A 20,595-nucleotide genomic window follows, 5' to 3' on the forward strand; every position below is an offset into this window, starting at 1 on the left:
TCAGCAGTGGAAACACATTCATTTTGAAAATTGCACTTTCAAGTTTTCTACAGTTCTGATGCGCCTTTATCGCTAAAGATGCTCAAAACATGAGATTGTTTCACTGCACATGAATGTGTTGCTTGATCATCATTTGACCCAATTTGCTTTATTCACTATACCCCTTTAGTCTATAAGGTGCTTAAGTATTAATCATGACATTGCAATTCATGACAGGATCATTTTGATATGTAAAATTTTACATCAGTGCTTTGCTACTCGTGTGCTTTATTCCCTCTTAATCACCGCAGTTGCGCTGAAAAAAACAAACAAACAAAAAAAAACCAAACTGCGCCAGACTAATTTTCACCTCTGCTGCCGTCACACTTTCATCCTCTTTAATTTGACGTAACAGTCACGGAGTGCAAATGCGATACCTTGACATTGTCCCTGGTTCCCAGCTTCTTCAGCACCGTCTCGGCATTCTGCAGGGTCTGATCAGTGACGTTATCCTAATAAAGACGGAGGAGAAAACAAGAGAAAAACAATCTTGAGTTGGAGACTTAATTGGATACCCTTGGAAAAGCACCGCCGCTCTTTGAAATGCAAAGCGTGAAGCAGAGGGAGACAAGAATTAAGACTTCTGGAGAGCATTAGGGAGTACTGAGCCACTTATTTCACTGAGACTTCATGGGAAACAAAATATTGCTACTATATTTCTGACTCCTAGTTTCCCCTTTCATTTTTGACATTTCTGCTTTTTTACATGAAATAATTTAAATGTGTCACCCCTCAGTGCCATGTAAATGTATTCAAACCCAGTGAACTACTTACATATTGTCACATTACTGCCACAAAACGCAATGCTTTTTATTCGGATTTTATGCAATAGACCAACACAAAGCTATAAACGGGCAGGGATGTAGTGGTTTTCAAAAAAAAGTGTGATGTGCATTTGTATTTACTTCGTCGCCCCTATATAAACTCCAGGGCAACCAACTGAAGTCATTTGAATTAGAAAATCTCCATCTGCGACAGATGGATGGAGTATTGTCTGTATAAATGGGTTTTTTTGGGTAACGCTGGGGAAGAAACAGTATTTTGAGGATCAAGGAAAACAGCGGAAAGGTCAGGGACACGGTCTTAAAGCAGAGTTAACTTACAAAACAATGTCCCAAGCTTGGAACATTTCACAGAGCGCTGCTCAATCCATCATCTGAGAATGGAAAGATTAGGGTCAAACAGTAAACCTACCAAGACATGGCCATCCACCTAAACTGACAAGCTGGCCATGGGGAGCATTTATTAGAGAACCAGCAAAGGGACCACATGGTAACTTTGAAGGGGACAAAGCGATCCACAGCTCAGGTAGGAAGCTGTGTCTCAAGGACAACTACTAAGGGTAATGCAAATTAGGAGCGCTTGAGTGACTCACATCAGTGAGCGTGCATCAATTAGCTCCAGCTGGACGCTGAGATGGAACAAATACCTGGACTTTGTTCAAACTTTAGATCAGAAGTTTTGATGCTTCTCGACAAGAAAGCGTCAATAGAAAATAAAAGAGGTGTTTTTACTGCTTCGCATGCAGTGGAATATTTTTAGACCATGTTCATGAATTAGGATGACTCAGGGCGGTTCTACAACGTATTAACCCAAGGGGGATCAAAACAAACACAGAACACACTTTTCAGATTTTCATTTGTACGAAATGTTTGAAGTTACGAATCTTTTTGGTTCCGGTTCACAATTAGGTACTGCTTTGTGCTGGCATATCAGTCCCATAATCCTAAATCCAATTTATTTATGAGGCACATTTAGAAACCAGTAAGTCTTCTTATACAGCCAAAATGTTCTATAAAAATAAGATAACTGTAAGAGATAAAAGCAAGACATAAAACATATTAAAACACTCATAAAACAGAGCGGAGGCATTAAAAAGAGCAAGTCAATTCACAGTGGACCAAATGCTTTAAAAAATGTCTTTTTAATAGAGAGCTAAAAAAACAGGAAGCAAAGATGCCTGCCTAATATTTGAAGTCAATGTGTTCCAAAGTTTTGGAACCAGAACAGAAAACGCCTGATCTTTCTGCTTGGTTTGTGGGATAATTAAAAGCAGCTGGTCGGATGATCTAAGGGCCTGTGAAGAAAGATAAGGCTGGAGTAAATCAAAGAGGTACAGAGCAGCAAGGCTATTTAGGCATTTATAAGCCAACATTAAGATTTTAAAATTAAGTCTGTGACGCACAGAATGCCAGCGAAGGCAGGACAGAATAGGTAAGATGTGCCTAGGTTTTTAAGTTAAAAGATGGGCAGCAGCATTTTGCTGAAAACGTGAATGGGATGTTTGACAGACACCAGCAAAATGTGCATAACAATAGTCAAGACGGTTTAAGATAAAAGGCATGTATTATTATCTTCAAATCATGCCTCGACAAAATTGGCTTCAGTTTTGCCATTTACCCTAACTGAACTTTTTTTTTGCAAAACTAAGCTGATCTATTTCATTTAAAATCTGAGTCCACAATTACTCCCACATTTATTACATGCTGCTTAATGTATGACTCGAGGCAACCCAAGTTCATAAGCAAGTTGCTTAGGAGCAATAAGTGAGAAATAAACTGTAAAATGAACCAAAATCATTGTCACTGAGAATCTTGACTAATGCAATGCCCTTTTTTGCTGGGATGGAAGTAATATTTTCTATAAACGATCGGTCCTCTCTATGAACAATGTCTTACTTTTCTCCTTTCAAACCTAGAGGTACGGCCTGGAACTACTTCAGTGCAGTGTGTAGCCCATGTTTACTTCCTGGATCCTAACTCAATCATATGAGAGTTCCCAGGGTTCCCAAAACAGAGCAGAACATTTGCAGTATTTTGTTTTGGCAAAACATGGAAACATGGGAGCCAGTGATTTAAGTGGATGAGAAACAGAACAAAATACAACATCATATACCTAATCTGTGGAAGTAAAAATTCAGTGGGGTTTCACAGCAGCAACGGACCGTTGAGTAAACGGCATAGACAGTAGTGTGTGCTGTTGCGACTTGAAACACTAGGTGTCATTATTACTTATTGCTATTACTTAATTAAATAAAATACTGGTTCTTTCTCTGTTTTGCTTTCATTGAAGAGTTGATGTGTTAAAGGCAATTTACTGGGGGTTGGATGGACAGCAGATTATTAGGTGTGGGAGGCAGGTGAATCTGGCAGTGTAGCAATGGAAGGAAGTTTTCTAAGAAAAGATCCCAAAGTGAGAAGGTGCAAAGAAAAAAAAAAAGAAGAGGACAGAGAATGGAACCCCGAGGAACCGTGTAAGAAAGGGAGGTTGCAGTGGACAGAAAATATCTGACAGTAATTCTAGAGATTCAGTCATTTAATAGGAATGAAACCTATCCAGTGCTACACCTTTAATCCCATCCTCTAAACCCAATATTCCAAATGACAGATAAAAATGCTGTGGTCCAAAGTATTACAGCTAAAAGGATACCATTAAAAACCCTTAATGGTAATGTTTTGGTGTAATGTTAACATTTAACCCCCCCCCCCCCCCCAAAAAAAAAAAAAACAAAAAACACTTGATAGGACAAAATGATATACATAATAATTTGGTAATGGGAAATTGAGTTCTAGGGCTATGAATTACTTTTATTAGCTAGTGTAACTGTCAAATTACCCAATTTAAGCAATCATCCAACAAAGAAAATTAAGCTGGAAATAAACATTTAGCAAAGGGGTGATGAGATGCAAACGTTGGACAGAGAGCAGGCAGGACAGGTTGCATTAAAAGCTGTTCCCCTCCACTTGTGCATCATGTGAAATGAGCCTTGAGATGAGGGCTTGAGATGACGGGCGTCCGATTTTCTGAAGTGGCGTGCTGACACCACACAGTTGAGCTCAGCCGCGAGAGTGCCGAGGACATTACATGTGTGATATAAATGCAAATGGACCTCCTGTTGGACTCTGCCTTCATCAGAAGCAGATGAGAGGAGCAGGAGAAAAAAAAAAAAAAAAGGTTGTGTGAGTGTGTGGAAGTGTGTGCAGCGCCGGAGAGGTCTGGGGAAGTAAAGTGTAGGTGACAACTGGTGAGGGGAGGTGGGAGGTGCAAAAAAAATAAGCGGAGAGAAATCAAGAAAGACATCCCAAGAATGCAGGAGTGTGCTCAGGTGCAAATTCCTGTCGGCACTGACACGGCGGGAATGGAAAAGGGAGCAACGGACAACAAAGAGACGTCTCCAGCTACGGAGACAGTTACAAGGGGCTTATTTTTCTCCATTCGGCAATTGTTCAGTCACAAAAACCTATAACGCACAGTGGCATTCTCAGAAGTGTGATACTTCTTCCTATTCAGAGCACTTCTTGTCCTCCTTTTGAACTATTCTGCTTGCATGGCTTAACAAAATGTTTACACATCATTTCAGTAAGGCGGCATGAACTCATCTCGTTCCATATCACTTTGTTGAAAAAAAAAATAAAAAAAAGGGACAAGGGAAGAGCTCCAAAATCTCTGCTGACAGAAATATTTGTTGAATAACATTCTATCTGTTCCAAGTCTATTCATGCACGGGGCCGAGAACAAGACTCCTACGCTTGTCTGTGATGCATCCCACAGCAAAAAAGCGAATGGAATCTTCTTTGTGTGTGTGCTTTGCGTTTTCACTCCACTCCGGCATAAATCGTGCCAAGCAGGGAAGAAGAAGAAGAAGACGAAGAAGAAGAAGAAGCTCCAGTTGGGAGAATTCCCAAGGATTAGCAGCTACTGGAAACAAGATGAGAAGTGGGCCAGCAGCTGCCGGAGTCTAATCCTTGACAAACTCCTTCCTGTTAAACAACAATGACAAGGCTGGTTTGGCCCGAAGACCCCAGTCAATACCGCAGTTCACGATACGCCGCTGAAGTGTGCGGGGATATCTTTTTGGCAAGAGTTTATGGGTCAATTTTTCTGTTTGTCAGTTTGTTTAGGTTTGATTTGTCCCCTCATTCATCAAATGGTGTTCAAGATTTCAGCTACATTTTTGTTCACCTTATTTACTTGAAACCCCTTGCGTAATTTAATAAAAGTACCTATTAAGTTTTTTTTTGTTCTTTTTGGTCAAAATATACCAAAACGCATTTTTTCATTTTTAGATCTGGTCCAACAAACTTAAATCAAATAAACTATTCATAACCAGTGGTACTGCAGTTTTTCTCCACCTTCGGCACACATTTTTAACCCGCTTTGCATAAATGGCCCTTAGCAAAAGCCCAAGACTTTGGTTTACCCTGGGAAACCAAAGTTTCCCAGGGTTTGTGATGGAAAAGGGGCTCTTTAGGATTTTAAGCCAAGAACGTAAAATAAAAAGTTTGTCCTTAAAGCATATGTTTTGTTTGGGTGCTGGTTACTTGTTCTGTTGACATTTTGCATGTTTCTGGTGTTTTACCTTTGTTGTTGTGTTGCGAAATTAAGCAGTGGGACACTTCAAAGTGTGAGTTCCTGGTCTCGGGAACAATGTTTATTATCTTGAATTTTATTTTAATAATTTTCCATTATTATTTAAATTGTGGTATTAGGAGATATGAGTTAGTTTGCTAAAACTGGAAGTGAAATATTTTCATGATGGTATGCTGTTCTAAATGGGGATCAGATCAAAGTAAATAGAAATAGTGTGTGATATAAAGTTTTCTGTAAACAGGTATACAGTATACAAATACATTACAATTTTGATTTGACAATATGTATTCACAATTCATTCAAACAATTCAGTACAAAACAATTAAGTAATAAAGAAAACATTTAAACCGGTCTGATAGGATGGAGAGGAAGTAAACTGGCGACAAAAGGACTAAAAAAAAAGGAGGGATAAACTGGGAAAGGGTCTAGTTAACTTGCTCAGCATTCAAAGGGTCATGCACAATTTACTTCTATATACACTAAACAAGATACAGTTAAATGGTTAAAATCAAGGATTCACTGAGGGAAATGTGTTTGAATCACTTGCAGGAGCATTTCAGGAAACAGAGGCACTCTGACATCATCTAACTATTGTGTGGCTTTTTTAGGCCTAATTATGTAATTTGCGGCACTTAGGCTTTCTGCTTCTTACTGTTCCCAATGTGAGCTGCTGCGAGTAACTCCATTTCTACCTGCTGGATGCAGGAAATGCAATTACGGCAAAATTTCAATGCTCACTTCCCAGTCAGGAACTGATGGCTCAGAGTGTAAAAAAAAGATGCTACTTCCCAGTCACCGTTTCACATCTCAAACACGCCGGGCAACAGCAGCAGCAGCAGCAGCAGCAGCAGCGGTAGAAAGCCAGACATTCCCCAAGGACATTGTATCATTTTAATAACAGGAACAGCAGTACTAGAACAGTTAAAGCCTGGCCATTAAGGGTTACATCATTTCTGGGGCTCAAATTAAAGTCACTTTAGCATTGAGATCCCAGAAACGCAGGGGGTAAAACATGGGTAGCGCTGATTCTGGAGTTGCCCGAAGTCAAAAGCAGCCGGCTGATTGTAGAGTGGTTAAAAATTCCACAAATTTGAAATGTTAATGAGTGTATTTGCGGGAGATAGATGTAGAGGGAAGACAAACAAAAAAGAACAAGACAACAGGGCTTTGCATGGGGTTCTGGTAAAACTGCACCCAAGGCCATAAAAGCTTCCATACGAAATTATTCACATGAACTAAACTGACCGAGTTATAAATACAAACAATAATTAGACAAATGTGTGCGCAAAAGACGTTAAAGGACTGACCATGAATTTATTTAAACACTAAGCTTCCTAAATTCTTGTTCTATTTAAAGCATTACACAGCAGCGGGGTATTACCATTGACTTTTAAAAAACAGATGTGAGGGATATTAGTCATCCCCCTCCTTTTTTATCCATTTGTATAGTTCTTTAATTCAGCAAGGTCAAACGACCACCGACATAAGAGCCAGTGCACCCAAGACGCAACACAAGCTAAAAAAAGGTAGTGATGTTTAAATGGGAGAGCTGCAGGCTTGGCAGGAATGTAGTAAAAGCTTATCTCTTTGCTTACAGGAACTTGCTTAAACATTAAGTCCGGGATCAAAGGTCAGTTTTTGTTCAGGTTTCTTTTTCATTTGCTGCTTTAAACATCATGTACTGAACGACATTAATATGATTTGTTTATTTATTTTCGATTCTTGTTTGAACTGAAGTGTAAAGTTATTTTGTTTTACGCTATGTTGAACTCAGTGACTGGCTAATCCATTTAGAAAGATTATGCCTTAGCGGTTCTTCATTAACTCATCGCTCGATCCACTTCACGTACGGATGTTTTATCTTTTTTTTTACTGCATTAGAGAGAATATGAAATGCACTCCTGTCCTACATTGTAAACCTATCTGGACAATGATTCCAAATTTAAAAATATGTTTGCTTCAGTACAAAATCTAGAATAGCCATACTGAAAGAGTCCTTTGTTTGGTGAAAACAGCACTACTACATTAAACCAAGTGTTTGGTTTAATGTAGAGCAACACTCTGTGCCAAATGTCGGCTGCATGATATTAACAAAACATGCTATATGTGGAAAATCTTCAGGAATGTCACAATAACCTTATGACTTAAGGTAAATAAACAAATACTTTACAAAACAGTTGGACTCTCTATGTGCTTTGGCTTAATTCTAGACATAGAGGTTCGATAGAGAATAATCTCTGCAGCTATTGGACAGAAAAAAAAGAAAAAGAAAAGCATGTAATTCATTGCTTCCATCACAACAAGATGATTTTTTTTTTTAAAGTAGCATCTGGCCCTATTTTATTTTTTGGCAAAGAAACAACTTAGTTGTCTCTTAATGACTTTAGCAGAACACATTAATCTCTTTCTAAGATATTTTCTGCAGCTTTAAGAAACAAGCATCGGCAAATATGTTAACGGCATACAAAGCTTGTGTGCATGGTGATTAAAGTTAAGCTTAAAATGATTCATACCCCATGGCAAATTTAGATGTCAAATCATTTTTATTCAAACAAAAGTTGGTTTCTGGTAGCAAATGACAGGGGAACTTCAGAAAATGCAACAATTTAAAAGAAGTATCAGTTTTGAAAACAAACAAAAAAACCCAGTAAAAAGGCGACATCAGAAATGATGTATATCCTTATCTATCAATGGACAAATCTTTATTGTTAATATCAAACTTATTCTCTTTCTTGTATTTGCTGACCAGGTTGATACACAATATCTATGTTATTTGCATGATTTATCTTGAGCTCCAATGATTTCCATGCCTTATGCTGCATTCAGACCAAACACGTTTTGAGCATCAAAAAGGCTCCAACGCCCCAACTTGGACACTTGTGCACATAAACGTCCGATGCGCTGTCTAGAGCCTCAAAGTCTGGCAAAGTGGCGCCCGTTGGGGGTAGCTACCATTTTCTTTTCCTCTGCCAGACGCTTAGTAAAACTGCGGATGAAATCAAGAGAGTGGCTTGGCTTTATTTACTAAATATAGCTAGAGAACGTCGTCAGATGCCTCTACGCTGTGTCTGAATTCACCAGATGATTCAGAGGCGTTTAGTTTGGTGTGTTTCACCAGTTACTGCAGGAAACCCAGTCACTTTTAGCGCTATTTACGTCCCACCCAAGCCCAGTTTGACAACCTGCTGACCGTCATCGGTGCCCGTATCTCCAGCCAGGACAACTACAGGCGCCGCTTTTCAGCTGAAGAGCGTCTGTCTGTCCATCTGTCTCAGGTTAGAAGACATCATTCAGGTGGCTTGGTGTTAACATTTATCAGTGATAAGAAGTAAAAATATTTTTTTTCCTGTTATAAAGAAAATCTGCCACTACTTCACATAGTGGGGTCTCTGATTGGTGGATGCCATGCATCCATCTGCAAATGTTAAAATTTTCAACAAGTGTCGGCCGCTCTAGAGGCTTCAAAATGCGTAGCGCAATATGCGTTTGATGCGCTGAGAGACGTCCCGAAGCCACTTGAGGTGTATCACACATAGACTTTGCATGTAAATCAGATGCCCTAGATGCTGAAAAATGCGTTTGGTCTGAATGTAGCATTAGACAACTAAACATTACTATGTATTACCCATTGTCAGAATGAACATGGTAAAATCTACCAGGGGTATGAATAATTCTGTTCCCTGTACATTGGTAAAAAATATTCATTCACCTATCCAAATAATCCAAATCAGGTGTTCCAATTAGCTCAAGATCTTTGTACAAATACGCATGCTTGTGAGTATGGGACATTTACATGTCTGTACACTAGCACCAGCCTTCTAAAAATCCCCATAGCGCAGAGAAAAACTGCTGGCGAAGTGTGCCTTCACTTTTTGGGCGCCTTTCCTGTGGAACAACCTCCCTCAGGACATCAGGCAGGTTCTGTTGGTGTTTTTAAAGCTAAGTTAAAAACCCACTTGTTTACTCTGTCCTACACGTAGTAAATTTTACCTTCTGTTGTTATATCCGTTTTATTATCTGTACTGTTTTTGTCTTTTATCTCCTTGTAACTCTTCAGCACTGTCTATGAACACGCTTTATAAATAAAGTTATTGTAATTATTATTATTATTATTATTACAGCTAGAAAAAGTTTGGTGCACTAGGTAACCAGATAAAAAAATTACAAAGTGTAGAACATTGAAGGAAAATGTGTGAGGAGGTAGAAAATGCATACGAGTGTTATGTATATTTTTAAGAGGAAAGTACAGTCTGGAGGAAAAGTGGTGGTTCTCCATTACTGCAGTGTTGTTTTGAAACTAGCTGACACTGATACCCAGAACTCAACAGTACAAAGCAGTGCAGACATTTACGATGTACCTGTGATGAGTTAAGCAGGCCTTTTAAATCTCTGAAGACATCCTCGATTTCTGGCTCCGTCAGACGGACTTGTGAGTTGACTCCTCCCACAGAAATGCCTCCGTACCTGAAGTCACAGAAGAAACAAGTAGAGACACCAATTTGGTTGGAGAAAGGAGCGTATATATTTATGTCAAGGACACCATGCGTGCAATGCCAAACTTTTAGTTTTACGTCTGCCAACATGTTTACAATGCATGCATCACACTTACTTACTTGAACTGTTAGTATTCATTCCTAATTTATCTTAGAGTTATTTGGCCTATATCATGGTGGGTATATTCATCATGACTTGTTATTCCATACATAAATATTATTATCTTATAACTTCATTCCATGTGATGCAGTTCATATTTTAACATGTTCTGTCCCACAACACCACATCAAATTTCTTGTACATAAAAATACTTTGTTAATAAACCTGATTCTGATTCTCATTCTGTTCAGATGCATAACAAGTGTACACACATGTTCACCAGCACTTATAATATACTTCATGCAAACAGGATTAACAAATAGAATATAGTTTCTTTCTGATTTCACTGTTGAGCAATAGTAGGCGGTAATGCTCCTAGCTGGTTGACAACCGCTGTTAAAACAGAAGAAGAAGCAGAAGAGAAGGTAAATCATTGATTTGAATCAGATGTGTTGGAGCACGTACAGATCTAGAACAGGAAGAAGACCGGCAGATTGCATCAAGTCATTGATTTGTAGGAGGATTCACTCCTCCTGGGTGGGCACCTGATACGTCATACTAAGGATGGCAACAGTGGGAAGAAAATAATGCTGTTATTATGTAGAAGAACAAATTAATTGAATATCACAGCGACATATATCAGATCTATGGGGCTAAACAAAGGGTAAGGACCCCTAATCTCTGCCTATATCCCCCCCTAAAAGAGAGGGAAAAATGAGGGTTGCAATCAGGAACTGTAAGTAACCTGTCCGTTTTTTTTTTTTTTTTTTACATGCTTGCTGTTGTATTTCTTTAGACGAGATAAGGAGAAGTTTAGGCAATGATTTATTTTCTTGTAGCTATTACTTAAACGCCGCCTTCTCTTGTCATTACCATTTTGAAGAGGAGGTTGGAGAAATGTAGCTCTGGGTTATGCAAATTTATTTACCAAAACATGAAGTTATTGGTTACGACTTCAACGTTCCAAGACCTTCAGATCAACATAAAACAGGAAAATGCAAGTAACAGAAATAGTTAAGTAAGAGTCATTTTGTAGTAATTGTTAGGGCGCCAATAACTGTTGCACTGGGATTTTGTAAAATAAGAAAAAAAGTACTTAAAATAAAGGTTGGATTTTTAAAAAGTTCTTAAAGTGTTAGATTATACAACTGCAAAAAGAGATGGATTTATTTAAGGCATTTTAAAACATCCTTGGGAGAGTTGGCAATATTTGTGGAGGGAGCTGTAATCGTACACAGAACACAGAGGCAGAAGTACTGAAAATGCGGACAGCTTTAGTCATTAAACAAACGTCAAGCTAATTCCTTTCATTTTCATCACTGACAGTTGGCTGAAACCGTTTCCATACAGCAGAGTGACAGGTTAAGGGAAGCAAATCAAAGAGTGGCCCACAAGGATTTGTCAAAACATTTCAACTGCAGAATCCGTGAAGACGACAGAGGACAGCAAAACATGCAGGAATTTTGGCTGTTTGCAAAAAGAAATCATAGTAAAAAATTAAAATATAAATAAAATACTGTGGTGATACCAAAATCTAAAATAAATATTATGTTACCTTTTTTTACCCGAGTCCTCAAACGTCTTGACCAAGAAGTCCGTCATGTTCCGTCCGGTTAAATCCAGCAAAGTGTCTGTCGTGTTCTGGACTCTCTATAAAAAAAAAACAAAAAAACAGAAAGCAAACATCGACATTTATTTTGGCAGTTTCCTTCTCTTTCAAGCAGGACACCAAAGGCAGTGCAAACTTGCACAACATCCCCTTTTTGCGGGGGTCCAGTTTTATCTTCCGATGTGTTTTCAAAACAACATCTGGTTATTAGGAAGCATAATGATACACTTTTGATTAGCTTCCCTTATATTCAGGCAGGTGGCAACCCATTTTTTTAACCAAATGTTTATTTGTAGTAAAAACAGCTGCTTCCTGCCAGCTGCCTTAAGTGATATTCACCTAATATAGGCTCACTGCCGCGTTTTATCGTCTTATGCGGGCTTCTCAGAGCACTAGGGACAATTTCTGAAGTCAGGTCACCAAATCCCCAAACTTATTTTGCTGTTCCAGTCAGAAGATAACAAATGTACCACTGACATGAATGATATGTTAATTTTAAGCTTTAAATTATTTACTTGAACATGTTGTCTTTTAAAATGGAATAATGATGCAATACAGAAGCGCAAAGATGTGTAAAAGCAATAATTGGATGCAGCGATTTGGGTGTATTGATTAACATGATACATACTCACAGCTGCTGATTTTAAGTCTACCTACTTTTAATTCATGCAAAGTGCCAGTGGCAGTGAAGTAGGCCCTCAGTATGCTACTCAGTATGCTACTACCATCACTACGCACAACAGTTTGTCCAGCGTTCCTAGGTTTCAATCTCACCTTTACTACTCCAAAATGTCTTTTTGACCAAATGGCAAATTCTTTGTCACACCTGTTATATACATTTTTATGCATAAGAAAATTAATATAGCTTGTCTAAATGAGCCGATGCAGATTTCAGTGGCGCTTGAGAGTGTTCATTTTAAAACACAAGCTTTTTTATTTTGTGGCCACACAGCAAACTGTGGAGACTGGAGAGACACTGGTGTTCCAGCACTTTCCATTTTATGACAGGCTAGAGTCTAGATTGTTCCTGGGTTGTTCCTGAACATCCTAACCAACTTCTTTCCTACTGAGGGTCACAGTTTGGGTCAATTGGAATAAATCTGGATATAATCAGGTATTGCAACGGAAAAAAAAGGCAACAACATATCAAAACTGGTTTCAGAGAAAGTTGGTTAATTTCATGGTTGCTTTGCAACTTGCTAGAGAGCGTTTAGCGAAATATTTGTGGGGGCGTAATGATATTAGCCTGCATGTGACATCTTTCCTTTCCATTTATTAGAAAAACTACAAAACAAATTCAAACTTGCTCACACAATTTTTGTTTCTAATAAAGTCCTTGAAGTTTTGTGTTGTATAGTCATTCCACCCTCAACAAATGAATTTTGCCATCCATTACAATGATGAATGGTGTCTGAACTTCCAACTGGGACGCTAAGTATAACGTTTGAAAGCAGAACTACGATGCAAAACAGTCTCCATATCCAATAATTTGCATTCACATCTACTGTTACATAAAGAATTGCTCATCAAACACGTCTGAGCGGAAATTAACGCTCACCTATGCATTGAAACTCACCCAGCCGACACAAAACCAACAACAGTTAAGAGCAAGAATACTTAACAGGTGGCATGTGTTTACACTGCTGGGAAACATGCTCTCACCCCTTATCATAATAGTCAATTAAGCTTGACTATGGGAAGCCTGGCTGAAATTGAGACCCCTGCCAAAACTCAAAAAGCTGTGTCTAATGTCAAAGGACCTTAATTAGATGCCCCTCTGTGGATGAATGGGCACATTCAAACATCCAATTAGGAAGGGGTGCGACGCAGTGCTATGAATAAATCGCACCTTCTGCAGACTGATGTTCAGTAGACGCACACCACCTCCCTGGTTGATATTGCAAAGCCTATTCAGAGAGGTAACACTAATTACTAAGAAGAGATATCCTTTACAAAGTGGGGTTTGGACCCCTGACTGAGATATAATTTACCAATGTGCCCCCAGTAACAAAGGGGTTGATGAGTGAGCTTTACGTACAAACAATATGTTGTTTAATCGGTTACCGCTGGGCCAATTAGCCTCGAAGTGTGTACTCATCTTTCTCACTTAGCATATAGAACCCCATTTCAATTAAAGCCAGGTTGCTGCATTTCCTTGAAAAAGTTTGTAAACCCTTGAACTTTCACATCTTGTCACAGTGCAGCCACAAAACATCAGTGGACTTCTGACTTTATCGGACCTCAGAAATCAGACTTGGCACACATAAACACACATTTTTACAGTGTGACTAAGGCGGTTAAAAAGGCATACATAATGATTTAGGGATGAGTAGAAATTATCTTTTTGTTACACAGATTGTGCTGTTGAAGTTTTCAAAACAATGACGTGGTAAAGACTTAGAAGCTATCGGGACAAACTGTTTCCTCGAATGTTAGTTCATGTCAAATGATGCTGTTTAAAGTCATTATATTTTTCTTCTAGTTTAAAACTAAGTAAGCTTTTAAAATGAATGCATTCTGCATGCAAGTGTATTTGGAATAGACTGCTGATGCCGGCCAGATATTTATCAGTCTATCTAGTTTTCTTTTGAAACTGCCACTTCTTTAAAAAGTAAAATCTAATGCAATGTGGCAAACATGTCTACTGAAATCAATCAGCAACTAACGACATCACAACACATGACTTTAGTGTTCTGGCAAATGATGAGTAATAGGACAGAAAAGTGGAAAAAAAATGAGAAAGACACCACAACATCAAGGAGAAGTCCAATTGCATTGATCAATCTTAATCCATTAAGTTAGAATTTGGTACCAATTTGACCAAATCCTTTATGGAGTTCAAAGAGCAGAACCACCAAAAGGTTCAGACTGCCCCACAGAACCAAAAGCATGAAAGCCCCAGAGAGACCTCTCTGGGCAGACACAATGGCACTTAGGCCCAGGTCTCCTCCATCAAAAAAAAATGTTCCCCACTGATTGTTTATTAATTAGCCTTCTCAGCTACAGTACTACATTAGGTAGCCCTCTGATTATGAGCTACTATCAATCTGAACATAATAGATTGGGGTAGGTTGGAATGAAGAGAATGGATGATTTGTAAACCAATAAAAACCTTCAAAGTGTGCTGTGTATGCACACTGTTGTGCAATTGCCATGTGGAATAAAATCAGACTGTAAGTTTAAAGCCACTGAAATGTGAGACTTTTACAAGCCCCCAGGGGACTGCTCATCACAGCAGGGGTTGCCAAACTGCTATGTACCAAGCCCCCTGTGGACTGTGAAAGCATCCACATTGGCGACACCGGCAAAAATGGGCGCAGTCCAGAATTGCAGCTGAGTACAGCCTGCTGATCAACATCAGAACCTAACCAGCCGGCTGCCACGTGAACGGTCTATTTGTAACCTTTCCCAGCTATTGAAGGAAAGCTGAGTGGAGACGCACCCACATGGAGGCGTGTACAGCTCGGCCAGGCCTAGTTTCCCAAATGACGGCTGTTGCTCCCTTTGAGCTAGCCGCATGTTCGCTGCTTAGAAGAACCAGCTTCATCCAGCTCTGACTGCTTCCAACTGGATGCCCAAAGTCAACCAAATTGACACAGATGCACAACTTTGGCAGAGTTATGCAGTGAAAGTCAAATGGCTTACTTTTAAAGTGTTTTACTGTTTTCTTTTAAGCTTTGACCAAGGTAAAAGAACAAGCAAACAGGCTAAGCTGCCAACCTGCATCCTTGAAACAAAGCTTTGCTGATGTGGTTTTATACACTGATGGGATATTAATGTTTGTGTTGTCTCACTCTCATTACGCCCTAATAGAGCTTAAAAGTATTCTTAAATTAGCGCCAAATGTCCACTAGCTTAGCGCAATTAGACTCGCGGATCACCTACTGCTAAAACCCTGGTTAAACTTAACCACGGTTTGTTTTAATCATAATGTTTGTCTCGTTTAACTCCGACATCATTCAATAGTGCTACGAGTGTAAGTACAGCATTAATAGGGAACATCAATGTAGATTTAATGGTGTTTTGTGTACGCGCTCCGACATATCATTTCCGGTCATCATCCGCTACAGCGTCTACCGTTCCAAATTAGTGATTCGAGTCTAATTATTTCCTGGAGAAAAAATTACATTAATAAAATCAAGTCTTCCCAGGGTCAGTAATTATTTCCTCAAATAATGTTGTATATAACTCAGATTTGCATTGTGAATGGGTTGAAACACTTGTTGTTATAAATTAGTAAAGCTAATTTGATCTCATTTCCATATTCTTTAAGATGAACTTTGGTTCTCTAACTTAGATCTTCAGTGAACCCAAGATTCACTGATTCATTCTGAGTTTTTCAGAGTTTGCTGTTAAAAGAATGCCAGACCTCGTCACCCTTTCAGCTATTGTCCTAATATCAGCTGTTTGGGCTGATATTCACCAGACAATACCTAACAGACCGAGAGTTATGTAATACACATTAAATAACTTAAAACCGTGCATAATGGCACAACACACACACACACACACCTAGAATCGATACTTTTGTAGAACTTCTGATCAGATAGCACTTTCTTTCACGTTTGTCTTGTCCCCTCCCTGACCTGACGCAAACGGCAAACATTACTCCTTAAGGCTCCTTTTAACAATAACTATATTCGTGCTACTCTTTCAATTCAGCCAGCATACAAGGCTGATAGTTGTCCTTTCAATAGAGTGTCTACCTCTGCAGCTCTTCCAGTTACCAAAAGTCACCTTGCTCCTCAAAAGATTAATTCTGTCCTTGCACGCCCTGTCAGCTTAACTCAGTGGTGTCCAAAGTCAGTCCTCAAGGGTCGCCGCCCTGCGTGTTCTCAGTGTTTCCCTGTCCAACACCAAATAGTATGCATGAGTCATTAGCAGGCTCCTGTAGAACTTGATGATATGATTATGAGCTAGTTTTGCTGTTTAAATCACCAGTGGTTGGGAAGGGCCACATTCAAAACATGCTGTATACCAATACTGGAGGACTGGAGAATACTGCTTCAGGTGGAAATCCATAATCTGATAGGTTTCCAGTTGTGCCATATTTTCCATTTTCAGGTGATTAACTGAACTTTACTATATATTAATCATTTGGGCAATCTATCAATATATGACTGACAACTGGTTGTACTGGATTTTATTTAGAGTTACCAGATGGAAAGAGACAAAACACATAAGGGTTCCAAATTTTCAAATACATTTTGAAAACCTTTTTCTTTCACAGTTATGTGCTATTTTGCATCAGTTGATGACATAAAGTTTTAATTAAAAGTTTGTAGGTGTAATGTACGAAAATAAAGATTCCTAGGGTATGAATACCTATGCAAGGCACAGTTTTACATTGAAAGTATTGGTGGTAACATTAAATTCAAATTTTAAAAGGAAGGAAAAGACAAAAACTCAAATGTAAACAGACTTCTGGCAAAAAGATTGCAATGTAAATTTGAATTTGAAGAAGAAAACAAGGAGGTTAACTGAAATCAGAAAGCAAAGAAGAAACAGGAAGAGAAAACAGAGGTAGAGGAGGGCCCCATCTGGCTTATGAATCGGAGATAAGGTGGATGAGCCGCCTGACAACCTTGGCTTATCTCTGAACAAACATGCTTCTCCTTCTGGAAGCCACAGGAACGTAAACACAAACAAAAACCAAAGTAAGAGCTTCTGAACTCCACTGTGCGCACAATGAGTTTAGACTGTGTGGGTCTAATTATTTTGGCCTTGGTCCACGTCGTCCATCAGAAAGACTGAAATGGGAACATTATGTGACGGTAATACCTGGGCTTCCACCAGCAAGCCTCTGTGTGTCCGGCTTTCTGTATGAGTCGCCCGTACAGCACTCTGTGCGGCTTGATGGCCAAGCAAGCGAGTCGGGGTGAGGGAAACGTAAACCAAGTAATCAAATCTGTGGAAGTAGCTGGCATAGTTGAGCACAGCAAAGATGAGTAAATCAGTATGATTCTTGGTGCTAGTTATGCCATAGTCTCAGTGATGTAAAGCTGAAATGTAATTCTGTGTTTGTGGAATATTTTTTAAGCAAATATTTAAAGCTGTATAATCCCCTGCTTTACAAGTGCTGAACAGAATAATCATCCTCAGAATCCTGTGAGCGGGCAGAGTAAAAGCAAAAAAAAAAAAAAGATAAGATAGCAGGTACTGTGCACTATTGCATATTGTTGTTGTATTACTGCTTGGAGTTGAATGTTGAGGTGTTTCTGAATCTGAGTCTACAATAATCATAACCCTACAATCATTTGAAACCAAGCCCAACATAGCTGTCAGATAATAGGAAAGCACACACTGGATTACAAACATACAGTTCCATGCCAGAAAAAAAAAATCTTTTTGAGATTGATGATGGGTTTTCATGAAGTACCCATGTGTTGTTTTTGCATCTTTATTCGACCTCATAAACCCCAACATTTTGATTCATAAAATACTGAAATCAGGGTCATTCCGTGGACAGCTTTAGCCAGGAGAGATTGCAGTGGTTTGTTTCATTGCTTCATTATTTAGTACTGAACTGAGCAGCTGATCAATAATTTTTCCTGCGTTACTTTATACCACAGCTGAATGCAGAGTTACCGACAGGACACCTTCATTGGGGTTTTCCCCATCCATTCGGCTTATATGTAAAGGGATAGAATTAGGTTATTCCATCCAGGAGGTTTCCAACTTTCCTAGTCAATTTCTTATGTTCAATTCATTTCTGTAGATACAGGAGCTTTACTGACCTTTCTAAATTGCTGTCAATCAATGTTGTAGCATTGGTAGCATGTGGCATTCTTCAGCTCTTCGTTTCTTTCTATCTGTCTAGCCTGGGAGCTCTTCATAGTATTTTAGCTGTTCCTAGGATTATGCTCTTCAGGACTGAGATGCCTAATGTTTCTCCAGGGACCTGTTGGACTCACTTCTCCAGTATGGTGGTTACTGCACTGATGACCACAGGTACTATTGTTGTCTTCACCTTCCAGGCTCTTTCTATTTCTTCCCTGAGCCCTTAGTATTTCTCAAGTTTCTCGTCTTCTTTTTTCCTGATGTTTCCATAATTTTGGATGACCACATCGATCATAACAGCTGTCCTCTGCTGCTTATCAACGACCACAACGTCCGGTTGGTTGGCCATTACCATTTTGTCTGTTTGTATCTAGAAGTCCCACAAGAACTTAGCTCTGTCATTCTCCATCACCTGTGGGTCTCCAGCTTTTTTATATTCTTTGGTAAACCCTGTACTGCTCCAGTCTCACATGGTGAAGAAAGAGCTGGGCATAAGATCAAAGCCCTTGATTTACCGGTCAGTCTGTGGTCCAACCTACAACTATGGTCGGTAAATATGGCTCATGACTGGAGGAACATGATTCTGTATATAAAACCCTTGCAAGAGCTTTCGTCACATAATGGCGGGACATAGACTAAGAAATACGTCTGGGTTGGATGGATTGATGGACGGATGGACATAGTGCAGCAGAAAAGCTTTAAGCTCATTCTGAATTATAAATTTACTTTTACCCTACACTGCAAATATATTCACACACAGACATCTGCATTAGCACTTTATTCATCAAGCTAATGCAGTCAAAGTAGTGATTGTCATTACGGATACCAGTCTACTTTATCTCCAAAACAAATGGTAAGTAGATGGCTGACCTCAGTTCCTGACAGATGATGCCAAGCAGAGTAATCTGTAGTTAGGCTATAGTCAGACAAGTTTCTAAATGATAAAGACATCAATGTAATCTGGGGAATATGCTGCCTTTATCAACTCCACTGCATGCACGGCCATCTATTCATCTATGAAGGTTAAATATCACAGATGAATGCGAGTCAGTACTTCAGAACTGATAGTGGGCTTACTATTGCTTGCTATTGCCATGGAAACAATGTTTCCACACTACACTACCTCCTACGGTGCAGTCTCCAGTTTTTTCCCCCCTTTCTCGTTTTCTGTAGTTTCTCAAGGGCATATTCTGTGGATTGGCTAGATGAAAGATAAAGAAGGAGGGAAAAAAAACTTGTGTGGAGCTGGTGCACTTTATCATGATTTATTCAACAAGAGAGTATTCCAGGTCAAAGGAAGTACATCCTCATGATATGCTCCACTTTCATGGGTGGTCTTTGCCATGGACTTGAATTAATTTAGAGCCCCTGACAGTGGATCACTGCTCCCATGTTTGTCATGCAGTTCTAAGGTTAAATCATGTTCAGTACTTTCACACATATGTGCAATAGGATTAGGTGATATAACTTTTTTTAATGCACCTATGGTTAAAAGAAAAGAATAAAAACAATTCAAGGGTTTCAAGTGTAACATAATATGGTCTTTACCAGGTTGTAATTAAAATCTCAAGTTGTCTCAGGCTCACTATGAATGCCATGATTAAGACAGTTCATTTGCGAATTCTATATTAGCGATAAATAATTAAAAAAATAATAATTCACAGGTAAGAGACATGAAGGAAACACGAAGAAAGAAAAAGAGAGTTAAAGTAATAACTTAACATGAAGACAACATGGGTGTGTAACAGGATAATCTAACAACAACATAATGTAACCAGAATGTTTAAGTACTCCGAGGAGTGACTGGTGGCTGTGAGACAGGTAAGTCTACTCACAAGATCAACTGAAGAAGAGGAGGGAGCTGATGCCACTAAGGGAAAGTAATGTCTGAATCAAAGATCACAGAACCAGGGTAGAAAAAAATGGAACCTATACAAATGAGACATTCTTAACAACAAAGAAACCACAGTCTAGTAATAATCTGTTTACAAATTAAGAAAATCAAAATACAGAAACAGATAAAAGACAGACGAATACAAATACAGGCACGGAGGGCTCAAATCGAAACCAAACCTAAGGTCCAATATACACAACAACAAAGAATTATTATTATTTTTTTTTCAGTTAGCACATTTACATGACAACGCTCTAACTACAATCTGCGTTTACATAGCAACAATATAGACATTAAAATGGTGTAAATC

At 39.0% G+C, this 20,595-nt stretch overlaps 1 protein-coding gene across 1 annotated transcript in view; it reads right to left on the reverse strand.

The window, feature by feature from the left end:
- LOC105937282 (phospholipid-transporting ATPase ABCA1) overlaps positions 1-20,595 on the reverse strand; it is a 259,683-nt gene that overhangs the window by 87,840 nt on the left and 151,248 nt on the right. The window contains exons 32-34 of the mRNA XM_036146479.1: positions 11,558-11,652; positions 9,768-9,873; positions 417-491 (exon numbers count right to left, since the gene is read on the reverse strand). Coding sequence (XP_036002372.1) covers positions 417-491; positions 9,768-9,873; positions 11,558-11,652 — 276 coding nt within the window. The remainder of the gene's footprint in view (positions 1-416; positions 492-9,767; positions 9,874-11,557; positions 11,653-20,595) is intronic.

This window comes from Fundulus heteroclitus, chromosome 14, assembly GCF_011125445.2.
Source record: "Fundulus heteroclitus isolate FHET01 chromosome 14, MU-UCD_Fhet_4.1, whole genome shotgun sequence".
In the NCBI taxonomy this organism is placed as follows: domain Eukaryota; kingdom Metazoa; phylum Chordata; class Actinopteri; order Cyprinodontiformes; family Fundulidae; genus Fundulus; species Fundulus heteroclitus.